This window comes from Sturnus vulgaris, unplaced genomic scaffold (assembly GCF_052056855.1).
Source record: "Sturnus vulgaris isolate bStuVul1 unplaced genomic scaffold, bStuVul1.hap1 Scaffold_547, whole genome shotgun sequence".
Lineage (NCBI taxonomy): Eukaryota > Metazoa > Chordata > Aves > Passeriformes > Sturnidae > Sturnus > Sturnus vulgaris.
Window position 1 is genome coordinate 31666 of NW_028276539.1, and position 27101 is coordinate 58766.

Sequence of the window (27101 nt, forward strand, 5' to 3'; positions counted from 1 at the left end):
TTTCTTGATCCTTCATCCCATCTTGATCCTTCCCCTCTCACCTGTGGTGATATCGATGGAGACACGGTCAATCCTTTTGCCTCCCCTCAGCCCATAGAGGTGGAAGCGGTACCGGCGGGACGGGGACAGCCCCGGCACCGTCACCGAGCGGGACTCGCCATCCATGGGCAGGGCCTGGGGCTGGCCCTGGGCATCCCGGTACTGCAGCACAAAGGAGTCAAAGGAGCCCTTGGGGACGCTCCACTGCAGCCCCACAGAGTCTGGGCTCACACTGGACACTCTCAGCTCCTCCAGCACCGGCTGTGCTGGAGCGGCCTCAGATGTTGGGGCCTCAGTTTGGGGTTTCTCCTCTTGGGGCTCCTCTGAGGGCAAGGTTTCTTCAATGCCTGCATTGGAGAGGGGATGGTGATTGGCATGGGCATCCATGTGTCCTCTGAAATGTCCATCACTTCCACCTAATGGATCCATCCATCCATCCATCCATCCATCCTTCCCATCACACACTCATCATCCAACACAACTCCCGACACAATTCCACATCCTTCGGGCTCTTTCTTACCACATCTCTACACTCCTTCACCCCTCCCATCCCCATTTCTCACAATCAAACATCCATTCATCCATCATCAAACACATTCTTGATGCATAGAGGTTGATGGAAGCATGGAAGGAGAGATGGATTCATGATAATTGTTGGATGACGGTGATACAACTGGTGGAGTTGAAGATGATGGATGACAATAGATAGTTCCAGGACTGCTGGTGATAGAGGATGGACAATGAATGATAGAAAATGGATGATGCATAATGGATAATGGATAATGGATGATGGCTGATGGATGATGAATAATGCATAATGGTTGATAGATGACGGATGATGGATAATGAATGATTGGTGATGGATGAATGGATGATGGATGATGGATGACGGATGATGGATGATGGATGATGGATGAATGGATGATGGATGATGGATGACGGATGATGGATGACGGATGATGGATGATGGATGATGGATGATAGATGGATGATAGATGGATGATGGATGTTGTATCATGGATGATGGATGATGGAAGGTGATAGTCAATACAGTGGTGGAAAGGCTGATGGTTGATCAAATGGTGCTGCTGATGTGATGGAGGTTGCTCTCTGGTGGGTATGTTATAGTAATGGGAACCCTTGATGCCTCCATTTCTTGATCCTTCCTCCCCCTGACCTTCCCTCTCACCTGTGGTGACCTCAGTGGAGACATGGTCAATCTTCTTCCTGCCCCTCAGCCCATAGAGGTGGAAGCGGTACCGGCGGGACGGGGACAGCCCCGGCACCGTCACCGAGCGGGACTCGCCATCCATGGGCAGGGCCTGGGGCTGGCCCTGGGCATCCCGGTACTGCAGCACAAAGGAGTCAAAGGAGCCCTTGGGGACGCTCCACTGCAGCCCCACAGAGTCTGGGCTCACACTGGACACTCTCAGATCCTCCAGCACCGGCTGTGCTGGAGCGGCCTCAGATGTTGGGGCCTCAGTTTGGGGCTTCTCCTCTTCGGGCTCCTCTGAGGGCAAGAGTTCTTCAATAACTGTGTTGGAGAAGGGATGGTGATTGGCATGGGCATCCATGTGTCCTATGAAATGTCCATCACTTCCACCCGCCACCTCATGGATCCATCCATCCATCCATCCATCCATCCATCCATCCATCCATCCATCCTTCCCATCACTCACACAACACCCAACACAGCTCCCTACACTATTCCACATCCATCGGGCTCATTCTTACCACATCTCTACACGCCTTCTCCCCTCCCATCATCGTTTCCCAAAAAAAAATCTTCCATTGATCCATCATTGAATCCGTCCTTGATGGAGAGAGGATGAGGGAAGCGTGGAAGGACAGATGGATTCATGATAAGTGATGGATGATGCTGATGGTGATAGAAGAGAGATGAAGATGATGGATGACAAGAGACAGTTCCTGAATTGCTGGTGTTGATGGTGGATAAAGAATGATGGATGATGGATGATGGATGATGGATGATGAATAACGGTTAATGGATAATGGACAATGGTTGCTGGATGGATGGATGGATGGATGATGGATGATGGATGAGGGATGATGGAAGGAGTCAGTCAATAGAGTGGTGGAAGGGTCAATGGTTGATCAAATGGTGCTGAGTCAATGGCTGCTCTCTGGTGGGTATGAGATGGGCATGGGATCCCTTGGTGCCTCCATTTCTGGGTCCTTCATCCCATCATGGCCTTCCCCCTTACCTGTGGTGATATCGATGGAGACACGGTCAATCCTTTTGCCTCCCCTCAGCCCATAGAGGTGGAAGCGGTACCGGCGGGACGGGGACAGCCCCGGCACCGTCACCGAGCGGGACTCGCCATCCATGGGCAGGGCCTGGGGCTGGCCCTGGGCATCCCGGTACTGCAGCACAAAGGAGTCAAAGGAGCCCTTGGGGACGCTCCACTGCAGCCCCACAGAGTCTGGGCTCACACTGGACACTCTCAGATCCTCCAGCACCGGCTGGGCTGGAGCGGCCTCAGATGTTGGGGCCTCAGTTTGGGGTTTCTCCTCTTGGGGCTCCTCTGAGGGCAAGAGTTCTTCAATACCTGTGTTGGAGAAGGGATGTATATTGGCATGGGCATCCATGTGTCCATTGAAATGTCCATCACTTCCACCTAATGGATCCATCCATCCATCCATCCATCCATCCATCCTTCCTATCACACACCCAACATCCAACACAGCTCCCTACACTATTCCACATCCACTGGTCTCTGTCTTACCACATCTCTACACGTCGTCACCCTTTCCTTCTCCATTTCCCAAAAACAATCTTCCATTCATCCATCATTAAATCCATCCTTGATGGACAGAGGATGAGGGAAGCATGGAGGAAAGATGGATTCATGATAATTGATGGATGATGCTGATGGTGATATAAGGCAGATGAAGATGATGGATGACCAGAGATACTTCCTGGATTGCTGGTGATGATGGTGGATAAAGAATGATGGATGATGGATGATGAATAACGGTTGATGGATAATGGATGATGAATGGATGGATGATGGATGGATGGATGATGGATGATGGATGATGGATGATGGGTTATGGGTGATCGATGATGGATGATGGAAGGTGTCAGTCAATACAGTGGTCATTGGCATGGGCATGGGCATCCATGTGTCCTTTGAAATGTCCATCACTTCCACCCGCTACCGAATGGATCCATCCATCCATCCATCCATCCATCAATCCCATCACACAGTCAACATCTGACACAACTCTCTACACAATTCCACATCTATCTGGGTCTTTTTTACCACATCGCTACACACCTTTATCCCTCCCTCCCTTATTTTTCAAAACCAAACATCCAGTCATCCATCATTAAATCCGTCCTTGTTGGAGAGAGGATGAGGGAAGCATGGAAGGACAGATGGATTCATGATAATTGATGGATGATGCTGAGAGTGAGAGATGGGGGAGATGAAGATGATGGATGACAACAGATAGTTCCTGGATTGCTGGTGATGATGGATATTGGATAATGGATGATGAGTGATGGATGATGGATGAAGGATAATAGATGATGGATGGATGGATGATGCATAAGGCTGATGGATGATGGATGATAGATGATGTGTGATCAATGATGGATGATGGATGATGGATGATGATGGATGATGATGGATGATGGATGATGGATGATGGTTGATGGATGATGGATGATGGAAGGTGTCAGTCAATACAGTAGTGGAAAGGCTGATGGTTGATGAAATGGTGCTGCTGGTGGTGATGTGATGGTGGCTGCTCTCTGGTGGGTATGTTATGGTAATGGGATCCCTTGGTGCCTCCATTTCTTGATCTTTCATCCCCCTGACCTTCCCCCTTACCTGTGGTGGCCTCAGTGGAGACATGGTCAATCTTCTTCCTGCCCCTCAGCCCATAGAGGTGGAAGCGGTACCGGCGGGACGGGGACAGCCCCGGCACCGTCACCGAGCGGGACTCGCCATCCATGGGCAGGGCCTGGGGCTGGCCCTGGGCATCCCGGTACTGCAGCACAAAGGAGTCAAAGGAGCCCTTGGGGACGCTCCACTGCAGCCCCACAGAGTCTGGGCTCACACTGGACACTCTCAGATCCTCCAGCACCGGCTGGGCTGGAGCCGCCTCAGATGTTGGGGCCTCAGTTTGGGGTTTCTCAGGCTCTGGTTCCTCTGAGGGCAGGGGCAGCTCCTCTGGCTCTTCTGCAGCTGGGATGGAGAAGGAACAATGATGGGTGCTTCCATTCAAACATCCATCCACCACGTGCCAAAGAACCATCCATCCCCACTTCTAGAGTTCCGTATTATGGGCTATTCATTCTGGCATCCATCCATCCATCCATCCATCCATCCATCCATCCATCCATCCATCCTTCCTTCCTTCCTTCCCATCACACACCCAACATCCAACACAACACCCTAGACAATTCCACAACGATTGGTTGCTTTCTTACCACATCACTACACATCTTCACCCCTCTCATCCCCGTTTCCCAGAAACAATCCTCCAGTCATCCATCATTAAATCCATGCCTGACGGAGAGATGATGAGGGAAGCATGGAAGGACAGATGGATTCATGAGAATTGATGGATGATGGTGATATATGGGAAATGAAGATGTTGGATGACAAGAGAAAGTTCCTGGATTGCTGGTGTTGATGGTGGATAAGGAATGATGGATGATGAATAAAGGTTGATGGATAATGGACAATGGTTGATGGATGATGGATGAATGATGTGTGACGGATGATGGATGATGGATGATGGATGATGGATGATGGATGATGGATGATGGAAGGTGTCAGTCAATACAGTGGTGGAAAGGCTGATGGTTGAACAAATGGCGCTGCTGGTGGTGATGTGATGGTGGCTGCTCTCTGGTGGGTATGTTATGGTAATGGGATCCCTTGGTGCCTCCATTTCTTGATCCTTCATCTCCCCTGACCTTCCCCCTCACCTGTCGTGGCCTCAGTGGAGACATGGTCAATCTTCTTCCTGCCCCTCAGCCCATAGAGGTGGAAGCGGTACCGGCGGGACGGGGACAGCCCCGGCACCGTCACCGAGCGGGACTCGCCATCCATGGGCAGGGCCTGGGGCTGGCCCTGGGCATCCCGGTACTGCAGCACAAAGGAGTCAAAGGAGCCCTTGGGGACGCTCCACTGCAGCCCCACAGAGTCTGGGCTCACACTGGACACTCTCAGATCCTCCAGCACCGGCTGGGCTGGGGCAGATTCAGATTCTGGTGGCTCAGTTTGAGGTTTCTCCTCTTGGGGCTCCTCTGAGGGCAAAAGTTCTTCAATAACTGTGTTGGAGAAGGGATGGTGATTGGCATGGGCATCCATGTGTCCTATGAAATATCCATCACTTCCACCCGCCACCTCATGGATTCATCCATCCATCCATCCATCCAGCCATCCATCCATCCATCCTTCCCATCACTCACACAACACCCAACACAGCTCCCTACACTGTTCCACATCCATCGGGCTCATTCTTACCACATCTCTACACGTCGTCACCCTTTCCTCCCCCATTTCCCAAAAACAATCTTCCATTCATCCATCACTGAATCCATCCTTGATGAAGAGAGGATGAGGGAAGCATGGAAGGAGAGATGGATTCATGATAAGTGATGGATGATGCTGATGGTGATATATGGGAGATGAAGATGATGGATGACCAGAGACAGTTCCTGGATTGCTGGTGGATAAAGAATGATGGATGTTGGAAAACGGTTGATGGATAATGGACAATGGTTGATGCCTGATGGATGGATGATGGATGATGGATGGATGGATGATGGATGATGGATGGATGGATGATGGATGGATGATGGATGGATGGATGATGGATGGATGGATGATGGATGATGGATGGATGGATGATGGATGATGGATGATGGAAGGAGACAGTCAATAGAGTGGTGGAAGGGTCAATGGTTGATCAAATGGTTCTGAGGCAATGGCTGCTCTCTGGTGCGTATGAGATGGGCATGGGATCCCTTGGTGCCTCCATTTCTGGATCCTTCATCCCATCTTGGCCTTCCCCTCTCACCTGTGGTGATATCGATGGAGACACGGTCAATCCTTTTGCCTCCCCTCAGCCCATAGAGGTGGAAGCGGTACCGGCGGGACGGGGACAGCCCCGGCACCGTCACCGAGCGGGACTCGCCATCCATGGGCAGGGCCTGGGGCTGGCCCTGGGCATCCCGGTACTGCAGCACAAAGGAGTCAAAGGAGCCCTTGGGGACGCTCCACTGCAGCCCCACAGAGTCTGGGCTCACACTGGACACTCTCAGATCCTCCAGCACCGGCTGTGCTGGGGTGGCATCAGATGTTGGGGCCTCAGTTTGGGGCTTCTCCTCTTCGGGCTCCTCTGAGGGCAAGAGTTCTTCAATACCTGTGTTGGAGAAGGGATGGTGATTGGCATGGGCATCCATGTATCCTATGAAATGTCCATCACTTCCACCCGTCACCTCATGGATCCATCCATCCATCCATCCATCCATCCATCCATCCATCCATCCATCCTTCCCATCACTCACACAACACCCAACACAGCTCCCTACACTATTCCACATCCCTTGGGCTCATTCTTACCAAACTCTAGCCGCCTTCTCCCCTCCCATCATCGTTTCCCATAAACAATCTTCCATTCATCCATCACTGAATCCATCCTTGATGGATAGAGGATGAGGGAAGCATGGAAGGAGAGATGGATTCATGATAATTGATGGATGATGGATGATATATGGAAGACGAAGATGATGGATGACCAGAGATACTTCCTGGATTGCTGGTGATGATGGTGGATAAGGAATGATGGATGACAGATGATGAATAACTGTTGATGGATAACGGACAATGGTGGCTGGATGGAAGGATGGATGATGGATGATGGATGAGGGATAAGGGATGATGGATGGATGATGGATGGATGGATGATGGATGGATGGATGATAGATGGATGGATAATGGTTGATGGATGATGGAAGGAGTCAGTCAATAGAGTGGTGGAAGGCTCAATGGTTGATCAAATGGTGCTGAGGCAATGGCTGCTCTCTGGTGGGTATGAGATGGGCATGGGATCCCTGGGTGCCTCCATTTCTGGATCCTTCATCCCATCTTGGCCTTCCCCCTCACCTGTGGTGATATCGATGGAGACACGGTCAATCCTTTTGCCTCCCCTCAGCCCATAGAGGTGGAAGCGGTACCGGCGGGACGGGGACAGCCCCGGCACCGTCACCGAGCGGGACTCGCCATCCATGGGCAGGGCCTGGGGCTGGCCCTGGCCATCCCGGTACTGCAGCACAAAGGAGTCAAAGGAGCCCTTGGGGACGCTCCACTGCAGCCCCACAGAGTCTGGGCTCACACTGGACACTCTCAGATCCTCCAGCACCGGCTGGGCTGGAGCGGCCTCAGATGTTGGGGCCTCAGTTTGGGCTTTCTCAGGCTCTGGTTCCTCTGAGGGCAGGGGCAGCTCCTCTGGATCTTCTGCAGCTGCCATGGAGAGGAGATGGTGGTTGGTGCTTCCATCCAAACATCCATCCACCACGTACCAAACAACCCATCCATCCACACTTTCCCTTTTCCCCTAACCTTCCTGCTGTCCTGTGATAGTCCCATTGGATACATGGTCAATCCTTATCCCAGTCTGTAACCCATGGAGTTGGAAGTGCTACTGGTGGGATGGGGACAGCCCTGGCACTGTTAGCATTCAGGATCTGCCATCGATGGGCACGGCCTGGGGCTGGCCATGGATATCCCAGTCCTGCATCATGAAGGAGTCAAAGGAGCCCTGATGGCCACTCCAGTGCAGCTGCAGAGTTGGGTGTGACCCCAGATATGCTCTACGCCTCCACCACTGCTCCCAGCAGGCATCCCTCAAATAAACTGGACTTAATTTTTTGGCTTCTCCTGTGTTGGTTCTCTGAGGACAGGCTAGATTCTCTGGCTCTGCTGTAGCTGTGTTGGAAAGGGGATGGTGATGGCTTTGACAAGGCCTGTATCCTTCCAAATGCCCATCCCACCACTCACCCACCAATTCATCTGTCCAACCAATCCATCCATCCATCCATCCATCCATCCATCCATCCATCCATCCATCACAACCCCCACCCAATTCCCGATCCAACTCTGGTTCGTTCTTCACACATCTCTCCAGGCCTCTGTCCCTCCCAACCCCATTTCCCATGGAGAATCTTCCATTCATGAATCCACCGTTGATGGATGAAGGATAATGGATGGGTGGATGGAAGAATGGATCGTTGGAAGATTATTGACTAATGGTGATGATTGATGAATGATGATGATGATGATGATGCTGGTGGCGATACCTGGTAGAGGAAAATCATGGATGATAATGGTGGATAATAGATGGATGATGATGATGATGATGATGATGATGATGATGACAGTGAATGGCAAATGTTGGCCACCAGGTCAGTGGAAGGGTCAATGGTTGATTGGATGGTGGCCAAGTCAGTGGGTGCTCACTGACAGATGGGAATGGAATGGAGGTGGCATCTCTTGATCCATCCATCCATCATCCATCCATCCATCCTTCCTATCACACACACAACATCCAACACAGCTCCCGAGATATTCCACATCCATCTACGTCTTTCTTACCACATCACTCCATGTCTTCAACCCTCCCTCCCCCATTTCCCAAAAACAATCCTACATTCACCCAACACTGAATCCATCCTTGATGGACAGAGGATGAGGGAAGCATAGAAGGAGAGATGGATTGATGATAATTGAGTGATGATGGTGATGCATTGCAGATGAAGATGATGGATGGCAATGGATCATTGATGGATGGCTGCTGATGATCGTGGCTGATGGATCATGGAAGGTGTCAGTCAATAGAGAGTTGGAAGGGTCAATGGTTGATCAAATGGTGCTGAGGCAATGGCTGCTCTCTGGTGGGTATGAGATGGGCATGGGATCCCTTGGTGCCTCCATTTCTGGATCCTTCATCCCATCTTGGCCTTCCCCCTCACCTGTGGTGATATCGATGGAGACACGGTCAATCCTTTTGCCTCCCCTCAGCCCATAGAGGTGGAAGCGGTACCGGCGGGACGGGGACAGCCCCGGCACCGTCACCGAGCGGGACTCGCCATCCATGGGCAGGGCCTGGGGCTGGCCCTGGGCATCCCGGTACTGCAGCACAAAGGAGTCAAAGGAGCCCTTGGGGACGCTCCACTGCAGCCCCACAGAGTCTGGGCTGACACTGGACACTCTCAGATCCTCCAGCACCGGCTGGGCTGGAGCGGCCTCAGATGTTGGGGCCTCAGTTTGGGGTTTCTCAGGCTCTGGTTCCTCTGAGGGCAGGGGCAGCTCCTCTGGTTCTTCTGCAGCTGCGATGGAGAGGAGATGGTGGTGGGTGCTTCCATTCAAACATCCACCCACCACGTACCAAACAACCCATCCATCTACACTTCTAGAGGTCCATATTCTGGACTATTCATTCTGGCAACCATATTCCATCCATCCATCCATCCATCCATCCATCCATCCATCCATCCATCCATCCATCCACCTCCTGAACCGTTCATTTCAGCACTCATTATCTACCCATCCATCTATCCATGGGTCATACCATGCACTTTTCCTTCAACTCCTTCTTTCATCTCGCAATGCATTGGGTCATCCCACAACCTAGCCACTGATTGGACATGTCAAACCACCAACAAAACCTTCCCAACAACAATCATGTATCATCTGACTGTCTCCAGCCATCCATCCATCCATCCATCCACCCATCCATCACAACCCCCACCCAATTCCCAATCCATCTCTGGTTCTTTCTTCACACATCTCTCCAGGCCTCTGTCCCTCCCAACCCCATTTTCTATGGAGAATCTTCCATTCATGAATCCACCGTTGATGGATGAAGGATAATGGATGGTTGGATGGAAGAATGGATGGTTGGAAGATTATTGACGAATGATGATGATCCTGATGACTGATGAATGATGATGATTGATGAATTATGATGATGAGGATTGATGAATGGTAATGATGCTGGCGGTGATACCTGGTAGAGGAAAATTACAGATGATAATGGTAGATAATGGACAGCAGATGATGATGATGATGATGATGATGATGATGATGATGATGACAGTGAATGGCAAATGTTGGCCACCAGGTCAGTGGAAGGGTCAATGGTTGATTGGATGGTGGCCAAGTCAGTGGGTGCTCAACTGATAGATGGGAATGGAATGGAGGTGGCATCTCTTGATCCATCCATCCATCATCCATCATGCATCATCCATCCATCCATCATCCATCCATCCATCCATCCATCCATCATCCATCATCCATCCATCATACATCATCCATCATCCATCCGTCATCCATCCATCCATCCATCCATCCATCCATCCATCCATCCATCCATCCATCCATCCATCTATCATCCATCCATCCATCCATCATCCATCATCCATCCATCATCCATCTATCCATCCATCCATCCATCCATCATCCATCCACCATCCATCCATCCATCATCCATCATCCATCCATCATCCATCATCCATCCATCATCCATCCACCATCCATCCATCCATCATCCATCATCCATCCATCATCCATCCATCCATCAATCCCCCTGACCTTGCCCCTCACCTGTGGTGACCTCAGTGGAGACATGGTCAATCTTCTTCCTGCCCCTCAGCCCATAGAGGTGGAAGCGGTACCGGCGGGACGGGGACAGCCCCGGCACCGTCACCGAGCGGGACTCGCCATCCATGGGCAGGGCCTGGGGCTGGCCCTGGGCATCCCGGTACTGCAGCACAAAGGAGTCAAAGGAGCCCTTGGGGACGCTCCACTGCAGCCCCACAGAGTCTGGGCTCACACTGGACACTCTCAGATCCTCCAGCACCGGCTGCACTATGGGGGCATCAGATGGGGGGGCCTCGGTTTGAAGTTTCTGATGTTTTTGCTCCTCTGAGGGCAGGGGTGGCTCCTCTGGCTCTTCTGTGCCTGCAATGGATGATGGCATGGGAATCCCTGTGTCCATACAATCTTCCATCCCACCACCCACCAGTCAATGCATCCATCCTTCCATTGTCACTTTTATCTGCAGGATTATTCATTCTGGCACCCATCATGCACCCTTCCGCCCAACCACAGGCACATTTTCCTTAACTCCTTTAATCTCACCCTGCATTGGGTCACCCAACGTGTCAAACCACTGACAAACTGCCCCAACAGCTCTCATCCATTCATCCATCTTCATCTATCCATTCATCCATCTTCATCCATTCATCCATCTACATCCATCCATTCATCCATCTTCATCCATTCATTCATCCATCTTCCTCCATTTATCCAACCCTCTTCATCCATTCATCCATCTTCATCCATTCATCCATCTTCCTCCATTTATCCATCCATCTTCACCCATTATCCATCTTCACCCATCCATCCTGTTTCCTTCAGCCAGTCCTTGAATACAATCCTCTTTTAATCTCATTTTAATACAATCTTACACTTCTATTCCTCTACACTCGCCGCCTCACTCACTCAGGGCAAAAACCAGCCATGGGCTCAGCCACCTGTGTACCTGTCCAGCCATGTGGCCACTCAGCATTCATCCACCCAATCCACCCAGGAGGCCCCTCCTCCATGGATACATCATCCATCACCATCCATGCATCCCCCACCATCCCTATCCTTCAGTCTAACCAACCAACTCACCCACAAGCGACCGTTCATTTTCAGTCATCCAAATATTCCTCATCTCTTCTTCTGCCCATCCATTAATCCATCAATCCATCCATGCCTCACCTTAGCGTGCATCTATCGATATATTCATGCAACTCTCCATCCATCATCCATCATCCATCCATCATCCATCATCCATCATCCATCCATCATCCATCCATCATCCATCATCCATCCATCCATCATCCATCATCCATCCATCCATCATCCATCATCCATCCATCATCCATCCATCCATCCATCCATCATCCATCATCCATCATCCATCCATCCATCCATCATCCACCCATCCATCATCCATCACCCATCATCCATCCATTGTCCATCCTCCATCCATCCTCTCTTGCACGTCTCTATCCCTTCTTTCACCCACCCATTTCCCCATCCCTTAATCTCTCCTTCTCTACACACCTTTCTCCCCCTGACCATGTCCCTTACCTGTCGTGGCCTCAGTGGAGACATGGTCAATCTTCTTCCTGCCCCTCAGCCCATAGAGGTGGAAGCGGTACCGGCGGGACGGGGACAGCCCCGGCACCGTCACCGAGCGGGACTCGCCATCCATGGGCAGGGCCTGGGGCTGGCCCTGGGCATCCCGGTACTGCAGCACAAAGGAGTCAAAGGAGCCCTTGGGGACGCTCCACTGCAGCCCCACAGAGTCTGGGCTCACACTGGACACTCTCAGATCCTCCAGCACAGCTCGTGCTGGGACAGCCTCGGATGCAGGGGACTCAGGTTGACGTTTTTCATGTTGAGGCTTCTCTGAGGACAGGGGCAATTCCTCTGTTGGCTCTGCTGCAGCTGTGGTGGAGAGTGGATGGTGATGGGTGTGAGGCCTGTGCCCATCCAAACACCCATCCCACCAGCCACCAACCAACACATCCATTCATTCACAGGGCACACCATGCACCTTTTCCTTCAACTCCTTTAATCTTGCTTTGTACTGGGTCATCCAACCACCCAGCCGCTGATCTGGTATGTCAAACCATCAATAAAATGCCTCCAACAACAATCCTCCATCATCCATCATCCATCCATCCATCCATCCATCATCCATCCATCATCCATCCATCATCCATCATCCATCCATCCATCCATCCATCCATCCATCCATCATCCATCATCCATCATCCATCCATCATCCATCCATCATCCATCCATCATCCCTCCATCCATCATCCATCGATCATCCCTCCATCCATCATCCATCATCCATCCATCCATCATCCATCCATCATCCCTCCATCCATCATCCATCATCCATCCATCCATTATCCATCATCCATCATCCATTATCCATCCATCCATCCATCCATCCATCCATCCATCATCCATCTCTGCACCTCGTCTACCCCTTCCTCTGCCATTCCCCATTCCTCCATCCCTTGACCCCTCCATCTCTCCCTCCACTCATCATCTTTCATCCATCCACCCACTCTCCCCATCTCTGACCATCTCCCTTACCTGTCACAGCCTCAGTGGAGACATGGTCAATCTTCTTCCTGCCCCTCAGCCCATAGAGGTGGAAGCGGTACCGGCGGGACGGGGACAGCCCCGGCACCGTCACCGAGCGGGACTCGCCATCCATGGGCAGGGCCTGGGGCTGGCCCTGGGCATCCCGGTACTGCAGCACAAAGGAGTCAAAGGAGCCCTTGGGGACGCTCCACTGCAGCCCCACGGAGTCTGGGCTCACACTGGACACTCTCAGCTCTCCCAGCGCTGGCTGTGCTGGGGGGGCATCAGATGGGGGTGCCTCAGTTTGAAGTTTCTCATGTTTTTGCTCCTCTGAGGGCAGGGGCGGCTCCTCTGGGTCTTCTGCAGGTGGGATGGAGAGGGGATGGTGATGGGTGTGTCCATGTGAACATCCATCCACATTTTCATCTCCTGGATCTTTCATTCCGGCTTTCATTCATTCATCCATTCAAGCGCTGTTCTTTGCATGCACGTTTCCCTTTTCTCCCTCCTTTGCCTCATCCAACCATCAAACCACTGATTCCATACATCAAACCTCCAAGAGATTGTCCCAACACCCATCATCCATTCACCATTGATCATCATCATTGTCTTCATCATCATCCTCCATCATTACCTGTCACAGTCATCAGCCATCCATCATCCATCCATCATCCATCATCCATCATCCATCCATCATCCATCCATCCATCATCCATCCATCATTCATCATCCATCATCCATCCATCATCCATCCATCATCCATCATCCATCATCCATCCATCATCCATCCATCATCCATCATCCATCCATCATCCATCATCCATCATCCATCCATCCATCCATCATCCATCAAACATCCATCCATCCATCCATCATCCATCCATCACCCATCATCCATCCATCATCCATCATCCATCATCCATCCATCATCCATCATCCATCCATCCATCCATCATCCATCATCCATCATCCATCATCCATCATCCATCATCCATCATCCATCCATCATCCATCATCCATCATCCATCATCCATCATCCATCCATCATCCATCATCCATCCATCCATCCATCATCCATCCATCATCCATCCATCATCCATCATCCATCATCCATCATCCATCCATCATCCATCCATCATCCATCATCCATCATCCATCATCCATCCATCATCCATCATCCATCATCCATCATCCATCCATCATCCATCATCCATCATCCATCATCCATCATCCATCCATCATCCATCATCCATCCATCCATCCATCATCCATCCATCATCCATCCATCATCCATCATCCATCATCCATCATCCATCATCCATCCATCATCCATCCATCATCCATCATCCATCATCCATCATCCATCCATCATCCATCATCCATCATCCATCATCCATCATCCATCCATCATCCATCATCCATCATCCATCATCCATCATCCATCATCCATCATCCATCCATCATCCATCCATCATCCATCATCCATCATCCATCATCCATCCATCATCCATCATCCATCCATCATCCATCATCCATCCATCATCCATCCATCATCCATCATCCATCATCCATCCATCATCCATCATCCATCATCCATCCATCCACCCCTCCTCTCTCCATCCCAGCTATCACAAAATCACAGAATCTTCTGAATTCCATCGGACCCACAAGGGTCATCCAGTCTTGCTCATCCCATCCATCACCCCCCACATTGGTACCTGTGTTCCCCATGTCCCTCCAAGGCTCTGGCAGCTTCACCCCATCCACGTCCCCCCATTCCAGCACCAGCTCCTGGTTTCCACTCTCCCCTGTCCCCAGAGAGTGTTACAGGACATCCTTATCACCCCATCTCTCTCCTTTTCCCCCCAGGATATCCCTCCCCCCGTCTCCAATTTTCCTCCCATCCTCCCTGTTCCCCTTCCCCCATCCCCTCCATCCCACCCTCCCTGGAATGTCCCTTCCCTGTCCTGTCCCACTTCCACCATCCCCCTCCCCTTGTACCCCCCATCCCCCTCCCCTTGTACCCCCCATCCCCCTCCCCTTGTACCCCCCCATCCCTGTGGGATCCTTTTCCCCATCCCCCTCCCCTTGTACCTCCCCATCCCCCTCCCCTTGTACCCCCCATCCCCCTCCCCTTGTACCCCCATCCCTCTGGGATCCTTTTCCCCCATCCCCCTCCCCTTGTACCCCCCCATCCCTGTGGGATCCTTTTCCCCCATCCCCCTCCCCTTGTACCCCCCCATCCCCCTCCCCTTGTACCTCCCCATTCCTGTGGGATCCTTTTCCCCCATCCCCCTCCCCTTGTACCCCCCCATCCCCCTCCCCTTGTACCTCCCCATCCCCCTCCCGTTGTACCCCCCATCCCCCTCCCCTTGTACCCCCATCCCTCTGGGATCCTTTTCCCCCATCCCCCTCCCCTTGTACCCCCCCATCCCTGTGGGATCCTTTTCCCCCATCCCCCTCCCCTTGTACCCCCCCATCCCCCTCCCCCTGTACCCCCCATCCCCCTCCCCTTGTACCCTCCCATCCCCCTCCCCTTGTACCCCCCATCCCCCTCCCCTTGTACCTCCCATCCCCCTCCCCTTGAACCCCCCATCCCTGAGGGATCCTGTTCCCCCATCCCCCTCCCCTTGTACCCCCCATCCCCCCCCATCCCTGAGGGATCCTGTTCCCCCATCCCCCTCCCCTTGTACCCCCCATCCCCCCCCATCCCTGAGGGATCCTTTCCCCCACCCCACTCCCCGATGTCCCCACCCCCTCCTGGTTCAGTGCCCACTGTGCCACCCACCTGTGGGTCCCTGTCCCCTGACAAGGGCTGGGTGTCGGCGCAGGATGTAGGCCAGGATGGCTCGGGCCACCCCAGGCACTGTCTGGTTGCCACGGAGTGGGTATTTGGTGGCCCTAAGGTGGCTCTCAAGACGCTGGAGCAGGGATCCACTGTACGTGGACAGCCGGGCCACCAGGTCCTGCAGGGAGGGGATGCCTGGGGACAGTGGGGACACTGGGGACCATGGGGGTGGAGTGGACCCTGGAATCACTGGGGACTCTGGGGAGCCTCCCGGCAACTCTGGGAACTCTGGGGCCACCGGGGAACCCGGTGACACCGATGACTCTGGGAATTCTGGTGCCGCTGGTGACTCTGGGGCTCCTGGTGACACTGACGACCTTGAGGGTGCTGGGGACCCCAGGGACCCCCGAGCCACTGGGGATGCTGGAACCTTGGGGGATGCTGGCGACCCCAAAGACGTGGGTGACCCCAAGGACAAGTCTGGTGATACGGGTGACACCGGTGATCCTGGGGACCCCAGTGATCCTGGGGACTCCGGGGGCCCTCGGGCTGATGGTGCCACTGCTGGGGACCCCAGGGAGCCCTGAGGCGACCCCGGGGACCCCTCAAAGTGGGGCACGGGCGGGATGAGTGCTGTGGAGCAAAGGGGATCCGTGTCACCAATCGTGGCAGAGAATCCCTGGGGGACATCCCTGTCCCTCCCCTGTCCCCACGTCCATGTTACCCCCCTGTATCCATGCCCACGCTCCTTCTATCCCTGTTCCCCTGGCATCCCTGTTCCCATCCTTGTCCCCACCCCGTCAGTCACGTCATGGCTGTCCCCAACCCCCTCCTTGTGCCATCCCATCTCTGTTCGATGCCACGCTGTCCCCATGCTGTCACCACCCCTGTGCCCTTCCTGACCACACATCTGGGCTGTCCCCTGAACTGTGACGCTGTGCTGTCACTGTCCCCATGGTGAGCCCGTGTCATCACTGTCCCCATCCTGGTGCCATCCCCATTCCCACTGCCATCTCTATGTCACCCTGTCCTCATCCCACCCATTGTCCCCACTCCCGTCCTTCCATCCCCACTCCCATTCCTGTCCCTGCTGTGTCCCTAACTCCCATCTCTGTGCCACCTGCCTTGTCCCCAGGTGTCCCCCACCTGTGCACAGGTGCAGGAGTCCAGTCCCTAACTCCATCCTCATCCCCGTGCCATTCCCGCCCTGTCCCCGTTCCCAAGGTGTTCCCAGGTGTTCCCCGTGGTGTCCCCAAGTGTCCCCACCTGTGCGCAGACGCAGGACCCCGGGTGCCCCCAGATGTGGCCCCCGCCGGGCTTGGACCAGCAGCTCGAAGGGGCGGCCTGGGGACAGCCCTGTCACTGAGAAGGCGACAGCAGAGCTGGGCAGTTCGTGCGTTGTCATGGCCACAGGGTCATCCTGGGGACGGGGACAGGGTGAGGGCATGGGGGGAAGGCGTGGGGACAGCAAGGGGACACACTGAGGACACGCTGGGGACACCTTAGGAACGCGTTGGGAACTTCAGGGACACACTGGAAACATGTTGGGGACATTGAGGACAGTCACAGTGCGGTGACTCACTGGGGATGTGTTGGGGGATACATTGGGGACACCATGGGACACACTGGGGACACTGGGGACACAACAGGGAACACTGGGGACACTGGGGACACACTGGGGACACTGGGGACACACTGGACACAGGCTGGGGACACACTGGACACAGGCTGGGGACACTGGGGACACCATGGGACACACTGGGGACATTGGAGTCACAACAGGGAACTCTGGGGACACACTGGACACAGGCTGGGGACACACTGGAACACACTGGGGACATTGGAGTCACAACAGGGAACACTGGGGACACCATGGGACACACTGGGGACACTGGGGACACACTGGACACATGCTGGGGACACACTGGGACACACTGGGGACACACTGGACACAGGCTGGGGACACCATGGGACACACTGGGGACACTGGGGACACACTGGACACAGGCTGGGGACACACTGGGACACACTGGGACACACTGGGGACACTGGGGACACACTGGACACAGGCTGGGGACACACTGGGACACACTGGGGACACTGGGGACACACTGGACACAGGCTGGGGACACCACGGGACACACTGGGGACACTGGAGACACACGCTGGGGACACCACGGGACACACTGGGGACACACTGGACACAGGCTGGGGACACCACGGGACACACTGGGGACACTGGGGACACACTGGACACAGGCTGGGGACACACTGGGACACACTGGGGACACTGGGGACACACTGGACACAGGCTGGGGACACCATGGGACACACTGGGGACACTGGGGACACACTGGACACAGGCTGGGGACACACTGGGACACACTGGGGACACTGGGGACACACTGGACACAGGCTGGGGACACCATGGGACACACTGGGACACACTGGGGACACACTGGACACAGGCTGGGGACACCACGGGACACGCTGGGGACACTGGGGACACACTGGACACAGGCTGGGGACACACTGGGACACACTGGGGACACTGGGGACACACTGGACACAGGCTGGGGACACCATGGGACACGCTGGGGACACTGGGGACACACGCTGGGGACACCATGGGACACACTGGGGACACTGGGGACACACTGGACACAGGCTGGGGACACCATGGGACACACTGGGGACACTGGGGACACACTGGACACAGGCTGGGGACACTGGGGACACGCTGGGGACACTGGGGACACACTGGACACAGGCTGGGGACACCACGGGACACACTGGGGACACTGGGGACACACTGGACACAGGCTGGGGACACACTGGGACACACTGGGGACACACTGGACACAGGCTGGGGACACCATGGGACACACTGGGGACACTGGGGACACACTGGACACAGGCTGGGGACACCATGGGACACACTGGGGGGGTTATGGGGGACATACCTTGGGACACGTAGGGATGATTTGGGGACACACTGGGGTCGTGGGACACACGGGTGGCAGCGGGGTCTTGCCCCTCCCATGTCCCTGCTCCCCTGTGTGCCCCTGTCCCCTCCCCGCGCCCCCACCGCCATGTCTCCTGTGTCCCCACTCACCAGGGGGACAAGTGTCACCCGGTAGCCATCAGGAGGAAGGGCGGGCTGGGGCCAGGTGATGCGCAGGGACGTTGGGGTGCGGGAGGCCAGCCGTGGTGTCACCCAGGGCACCTCTGAGGGGACAGTGCAGGGGACACCCATGGGATGGGGGGCACCCTGGGGACACCACAGGGACACCCCGGCATGGGGCACCTAAGGGATGGGGACACCCTGGGGACACCCTGGGACGTGTTGGGGCCACGCTGGCGACACAGCGGGATGGGGGCACTCAGGTATGGGGAGCTGGGAGTGGCACATAGGGACACTTGGGGACACACTGAGGTGGCACGAGAACTCCCCATGGGTGGGGGGAGAAGTGGGGGTGTACTGGGAGCACTGGAGGAGCTCTGGAGGGCACTGGTGTCACAGCAGGACCCCCCCCCCCCCCCAGGAAGGGACGGGAGGAGCGGGGGGACATTGGGAGAGCTGGGGTGATGTCACTGGACAAACACTGGGAGCACTGGGAACACTGGGAGCACTGGGAACACTGGGAGCACTGGGAGCACTGGGAACACTGGGAGCACTGGGAACACTGGGAGCACTGGGAACACTGGGAACACTGGGAGCACTGGGAACACTGGGAGCGCTGGGAGCACTGGGAACGCTGGGAGCACTGGGAACACTGGGAGCACTGGGAGCACTGGGAGCACTGGGAGCACTGGGAGCACTGGGAACACTGGGAGCACTCGGAACGCTGGGAGCACTGGGAACACTGGGAACACTGGGAGCACTGGGAGCACTGGGAGCACTGGGAACACTGGGAAGCCCCCGATGCCGCATCCCGGGATACACGCGGGGGTGCCGCGGTGGGAGCAGTGAGGTGGGGTAGAGGGGAGGTACTGGGAGCACTGGGGGACACTGGGACGCACCGATGTCGCAGCGGGTCCCTCCCCAGCCCGGAGCACAGGCGGGGGTGGCACAGTCGGGGCCACTGAAGCCCGGGAAGCAGCGACAGCGCCCCCGCTCGCACCGGCCCTGGTCACTGCAGCCGCGGGGACAGGCGGGGGGCGGGGCCGGGGGCGGGGCCTCGCCAGAGGGGGCGGGGCAAGCGCAGCCCCCGCCGGCGGGGGGGGCACAGAGCTGCACCGACTGGCCTGGGGGACACGGGGACACAGGTGTGACCTCACCTGTGACCCCCTCAGGGAGCCCCACTAACTCCAATGACCCACACAATGACTCCCCAGTGACCACTCCAGTGACCCCCCACAATGGCCACACCAGTGACCCCCCAATGGCCCCCCAATGACCACCCCAGTGACCACCCCAGTGACCCCCACAATGGCCACCCCAGTGACCCCCCAATGACCCCCCAATGACCACCCCAGTGACCACCCCAATGACCCCCCAATGACCACCCCAGTGACCCCCCAATGACCCCCCAATGGCCACCCCAGTGACCCCCCAATGACCCCCACAATGATCCCCCAGTGACCCCCCGGTGACCACCCCAGTGACCCCCCCAATGACCCCCCAATGGCCACCCCAGTGACCACCCCAGTGACCCCCCAATGGCCACCCCAGTGACCCCCCAATGGCCACCCCAGTGACCCACCCCAATGACCCCCACAATGACCCCCCAATGGCCACCCCAGTGATCCCCCAGTGACCCCCCGGTGACCACCCCAGTGACCTCCCCCAATGACCCCCCAATGACCCCCCAATGGCCACCCCAGTGACCCCCCAATGACCACCCCAGTGACCTCCCAATGACCCCCACAATGACCCCCCGGTGACCACCCCAGTGATCCCCCAGTGACCCCCCGGTGACCACCCCAGTGACCTCCTCCAATGACCCCCACAATGACCCCCAATGACTCCCTAGTGACCCTCCAATGACCCCCCCAATGACCCCCCAATGACCACCCCATTGACCCCCCAGTGACCCCACAATGACCACCCCAGTGATCCCCCAATGACCACCCCAGTGACCCTCCAATGACCCCCCCAATGACCACCTAATGACCACCCAGTGGCACCCCAAATGACCCCCCAATGGCCACCCCAGTGACCCCAATGACTCCCCAGTGACCACGCCAGTGACCCCCCCAATGACCCCCCAATGGCCACCCCAGTGACCACCCCAGTGACCCTCCAATGAGCCCCACAATGACCCCCCAATGGCCACCCCAGTGATCCCCCAGTGACCCCCCGGTGACCACTCAGTGACCCCCCAATGACTCCCCAGTGACCATCCCAGTGACCCCCCCAATGGCCACCCCAGTGACCACCCCAGTGACCCTCCAATGACCCCCCGGTGACCACCCCAGTGATCCCCCTAGGACCCCCCAAATGACCCCCTAATGACCACCCCAGTGACCCCCAGTGACCACCCCAGTGACCCCCCAAATGACCCCCTAATGGCCACCCCAATGACCCCCCCCATTAATTCTCCAATGACCCCCACAATGACCCCCAATGACTCCCTAGTGACCCTCCAATGACCCCCCCAATGACCCCCCAATGACCACCCCATTGACCCCCCAGTGACCCACAATGACCCACCCAGTGATCCCCCAATGACCACCCCAGTGACCCTCCAATGACCCCCCCAATGACCACCTAATGACCACCCCAGTGGCACCCCAAATGACCCCCCAATGGCCACCCCAGTGACCCCCAATGACTCCCCAGTGACCCCCCAATGACCCCACAATTGGCCACCCCAGTGACCCCCAAGTGACCCCCCAGTGACCCCCCAATGACCCCACAATGATCACCCCAGTGACCCCCATGACCCCCCAGTGACGCTCTATGTCCCCCCCCCGTCCTTCATTCTCCCATGTCCCCTGTGTCCCCTCCATGTCACTGATCTGTCACCTGTCCCAGCCTGGCGTTCTGCCATGTCCCCTCACTGTCCCCATGTCCCCCATGTCCCCCTGCCCCCCCTGCCCCCATGTCCCCCATGTCCCCCCTGTCCCCCATGTCCCCCATGTCCCCTCAGTGTCCCCATGTCCCCAATGTCCCCCATGTCCCCCATGTCCCCCATGTCCCCTCACTGTCCCTATGTCCCCCATGTCCCCCTGCCCCCCATGTCCCCATGTCCCAGCCTGGCGTTCTGCCATGTCCCCTCACTGTCCCCATGTCCCCATGTCCCCATGTCCCCCTGTCCCATCCTGGCGTCCTGCCATGTCCCCTCACTGTCCCCATGTCCCCCATGTCCCCCTGCCCCCCATGTCCCCCTGCCCCCCATGTCCCCATGTCCCCCATGTCCCCTCACTGTCCCTATGTCCCCCATGTCCCCCATGTCCCAGCCTGGCGTTCTGCCATGTCCCCTCAGTGTCCCCATGTCCCCATGTCCCCCATGTCCCCCATGTCCCCTGTCCAGCCTGGCGTTCTGCCATGTCCCCTCACTGTCCCTATGTCCCCCATGTCCCCTCACTGTCCCCATGTCCCCCATGTCCCCCATGTCCCCCATGTCCCCCATGTCCCCCCTGTCCCCCATGTCCCCCATGTCCCCTCAGTGTCCCCATGTCCCCCATGTCCCCGCAATGTCCCCATGTCCCCTCACTGTCCCCATGTCCCCCATGTCCCCCTGTGCCAGCCTGGGGCACCCCCCCTGTTACCTGTCCCGGCCTGGGGTCCCGCCGTGTCCCCGCAGTGTCCCCATGTCCCCTCACTGTCCCCATGTCCCCCATGTCCCCCTGTGCCAGCCTGGGCACCCCCCCTGTTACCTGTCCCGGCCTGGGGTCCCGCCGTGTCCCCGCAGTGTCCCCGCAGTGCCCGCACGTGTCCCTCGAGCTCCCGCAGCCTCCTCAGCACATCGGCCAGCGCTGCCCCGCACGTCTCGGAGGGCGCCTCGGGGGGGGACGTGGCAGGCGACACCGGGGACGGGGACACCGCGGGTGACACCGCGGGTGACACCGCCTCGCCCCGCAGCGCCAGGGCCAGCAGGAGGAGCCGCAGTTCCAGGGACACCGGCATCGTCCTGGGGGGAAAACGGGGAAAGTCAAGAGACGGGCACGAAAACACGGGGACAGGCGCGGGGACACCCACGAGGGGACACGGGGACACCACGCACACGGGGACATGGCGGGACATTGATGGGGACACCGGTAAAGGACACAGGGACAGCTGAGGGGACATCCGAGGGAAAGAACCCGCGGGGACATGTGGGGACACCCTGGGGTCACCGGGAGCACCCACGGGGGGGGGGGTGACACAGAGCGGGGACAGGGACACCCATAGGGGACACCCAGGGGACATTCCCGGGGACACCTGAGGGACACGGGGACACCTGAGGGACACGGGGACACGTGTGGGGACATTCCCGGAGACGCACAGACACCCCAAACCACAGCGCCTCCCAGTAACCCCAGCGTCTCCCAGTAACCACCAGTAACCCCCTCAGTAACTCCCAGTGATTCCCAGTCCCTCCCAATCCTCCCAGTTCTCCCCAGTCCTCCCAGTTTCCCCCAGTCCCTCCCAGTCCCTCCCAGTTTCCCCCAGTCCCTCCAGTCCCTCCCAGTTTCCCCCCAGTCCCTCCAGTTCTCCCCAGTCCTCCCAGTTACCCCCACTTACCCCAGTTCCCCCAGTCCCCCCAGTCCCTCCCAGTTTCGCCCCAGTCCCTCCCAGTTCTCCCCAGTCCTCCCAGTTCCCCCCAGTCCCTCCCAGTTCTCCCCAGTCCCCCCCGTCCCTCCCAGACCCTCCCAGTTCCCCCCGTACACCCAGTCCCTCCCAGTTTCCCCCCAGTCCTCCCAGTTCCCCCAGTCCCTCCTAGTTACCCCCAATTCCCCCAGTCCCCCCCAATTCCCCAGTCCCTCCCAGTCCCTCCCAGTTCTCCCCAGTTACCCCCAGTTACCCCCAGTTCCCCCCGTCCCTCCCAGTCCCTCCCAGTTCTCCCCAGTCCCTCCCAGTTACCCCCAGTTCCCCCAGTTCCCCCCCAGTCCCTCCCAGTTCCCCCCAGTTCCCCCAATCCCCCCAGTCCCTCCCAGTCCCTCCCAGTTACCCCCAGTTATCCCAGTCCCCCCGTCCCTCCCAGTCCCTCCCAGTTCCCCCCCGTACACCCAGTCGCTCCCAGTTCCCCCAGTTCCCCCAGTTCCTCCCAGTTACCCCCAGTTCCCCCAATCCCCCAGTCCCTCCCAGTCCCTCCCAGTTCTCCCCAGTCCCTCCCAGTTCCCCCAGTTACCCCATTTCCCCCCAGTTCCCCCAGTCCCTCCCAGTTTCCCCCAGTCCCTCCCAGTGCCCCCAATTCTCTCAGTGCCCCCCCAGTCCTGCCCAGTTGTCCCAAGCCCCGCCCAGTCACATCCCAGTATCGCCCCAGTGCCCCCCCAGTGCCCCCCCAGTCCCCCCCAGTCCCCCCCAGTTGCCCAGAACCTCCGGCCGGTCCCGCTGCGTTCTCGCTCTGGGTCGGGCGGGGTGGCCCAAAAAGGGGGCGTGGCCGGGGGCGTGGCCTGGGCCCCTCCCTCCCCACCCCCCCCAGGGGAGCCGCCCCCGCCCGTGTTTGGGGCGTCACCATGGAAACCAAACACGGGAGATGGACGGGCTCCCAGTGACACCAGTAACGGGGAACAGACCATCCCAGTAACACCAGTAACACCAGTAACGGGGAACAGACCATCCAGTAACACCAGTAACGGGAACAGACCATCCCAGTGACACCAGTAACGGGGACGGACCATCCCAGTAACACCAGTAACGGGGAACAGACCATCCCAGTGACACCAGTAACGGGGAACAGACCATCCCAGTAACACCAGTAACGGGAACAGACCATCCCAGTGACACCAGTAACACCAGTAACAGGGAACAGACCATCCCAGTAACACCAGTAACGGGGACGGACCATCCCAGTAACACCAGTAACACCAGTAACAGGGAACGGACCATCCCAGTAACACCAGTAACGGGGACGGACCATCCCAGTGACACCAGTAACGGGGAACAGACCATCCCAGTGACACCAGTAACGGGGACGGACCATCCCAGTAACACCAGTAACACCAGTAACGGGGAACAGACCATCCCAGTGACACCAGTAACGGGGACGGACCATCCCAGTAACACCAGTAACGGGAACAGACCATCCCAGTAACACCAGTAACGGGAACAGACCATCCCAGTGACACCAGTAACACCAGTAACAGGGAACAGACCATCCCAGTAACACCAGTAACGGGAACAGACCATCCCAGTGACACCAGTAACGGGGAACAGACCATCCCAGTAACACCAGTAACGGGGAACAGACCATCCCAGTAACACCAGTAACACCAGTAACGGGGACGGACCATCCCAGTAACACCAGTAACGGGGAACAGACCATCCCAGTAACACCAGTAACGGGGAACAGACCATCCCAGTAACACCAGTAACGGGAACAGACCATCCCAGTAAGACCAGTAACGGGGAACAGACCATCCCAGTAACACCAGTAACGGGGAACAGACCATCCCAGTGACACCAGTAACACCAGTAACGGGGAACAGACCATCCCAGTGACACCAGTAACGGGAACAGACCATCCCAGTAACACCAGTAACGGGAACGGACCATCCCAGTGACACCAGTAACGGGGAACAGACCATCCCAGTAACACCAGTAACGGGGAACAGACCATCCCAGTAACACCAGTAACGGGGAACAGACCATCCCAGTGACACCAGTAACACCAGTAACGGGGAACAGACCATCCCAGTGACACCAGTAACGGGGAACAGACCATCCCAGTGACACCAGTAACGGGGAACAGACCATCCCAGTAACACCAGTAACACCAGTAACGGGAACGGACCATCCCAGTAACACCAGTAACACCAGTAACACCAGTAACGGGAACGGACCATCCAGTAACACCAGTAACACCAGTAACACCAGTAACGGGGAACAGACCATCCCAGTAACACCAGTAACGGGGAACGGACCATCCCAGTAACACCAGTAACACCAGTAACGGGGAACAGACCATCCCAGTGACACCAGTAACACCAGTAACACGGAACAGACCATCCCAGTGACACCAGTAACGGGGAACGGACCATCCCAGTGACACCAGTAACGGGAACAGACCATCCAGTGACACCAGTAACGGGGAACAGACCATCCAGTGACACCAGTAACACCAGTAACACGGAACAGACCATCCCAGTGACACCAGTAACGGGGAACGGACCATCCCAGTGACACCAGTAACGGGAACAGACCATCCCAGTGACACCAGTGACACCAAAACCCCCAGTAAGCTTAACCCATGACTCCCAGTAACCCATCCTGATGTTCCCAGTGCTCCCAGTAACACAGCACAATCCATCCCAGTGCTCCCAGTGACACCAGTAACACTGCCCAGCTCATCCCAGTGCTCCCAGTAACACCAGTAAACCCAGGGCCACCCACTCTCCAGTCCCCAGTGCTCCCAGTACCACCAGTGTCACCCATCCCAGTGACACCAGTAACATGGGAAAGCCCATCCCAGTTCTCCAGTAACACCAGTATAGCCTGCCCCAGTGCTCCCAGTGACACCAGTAACCCCCAGTGACTCCCAGTAACACATCCTGATGTTCCCAGTGACACCAGTAACGTGGCACAGTCCACCCCAGTCTCCCAGTAACACCAGTATAGCCTGCCCCAATGCTCCCAGTGACACCAGTAACATGGGAAAGCCCATCCCAGTTCTCCCAGTAACACCAGTATGGCCTGCCCCAATGCTCCCAGTAACACCAGTAACATGGGAAAGCCCATCCCAGTCCTCCCAGTAACACCAGTATAGCCTGCCCCAATGCTCCCAGTGACACCAGTAACATGGGAAAGCCCATCCCCGTCCTCCCAGTTACACCAGTATAGCCTGCCCCAATGCTCCCAGTGACACCAGTAACGTGGCACAATGCACCCCAGTGCTCCCAGTTACACCAGTATGGCCCATTCCACTGACACCAGTAACCCCCAGTGACTCCCAGTAACACATCCTGATGCTCCCAGTAACACA

At 56.6% G+C, this 27101-nt stretch overlaps 1 protein-coding gene across 1 annotated transcript in view; it reads right to left on the reverse strand.

The window, feature by feature from the left end:
• The window catches only part of LOC148217611 (tenascin-X-like), a gene marked incomplete at its 3' end in the record, with an annotated part of 53063 nt that extends 29959 nt beyond the window's left edge, over window positions 1-23104 (reverse strand). The window contains 17 exon segments of the mRNA XM_088158544.1: window positions 42-386; window positions 1229-1573; window positions 2265-2609; window positions 3900-4256; window positions 5006-5350; window positions 6334-6447; window positions 7422-7547; window positions 9056-9412; window positions 10689-11045; window positions 12228-12587; window positions 13251-13601; window positions 14960-15049; window positions 16030-16662; window positions 17296-17449; window positions 19145-19257; window positions 20053-20310; window positions 22855-23104. Of these exon segments, the coding sequence (XP_088014670.1) occupies window positions 42-386; window positions 1229-1573; window positions 2265-2609; window positions 3900-4256; window positions 5006-5350; window positions 6334-6447; window positions 7422-7547; window positions 9056-9412; window positions 10689-11045; window positions 12228-12587; window positions 13251-13601; window positions 14960-15049; window positions 16030-16662; window positions 17296-17449; window positions 19145-19257; window positions 20053-20310; window positions 22855-23104 (4900 nt within the window).
• Between the last annotated feature and the right edge of the window lie 3997 nt (window positions 23105-27101).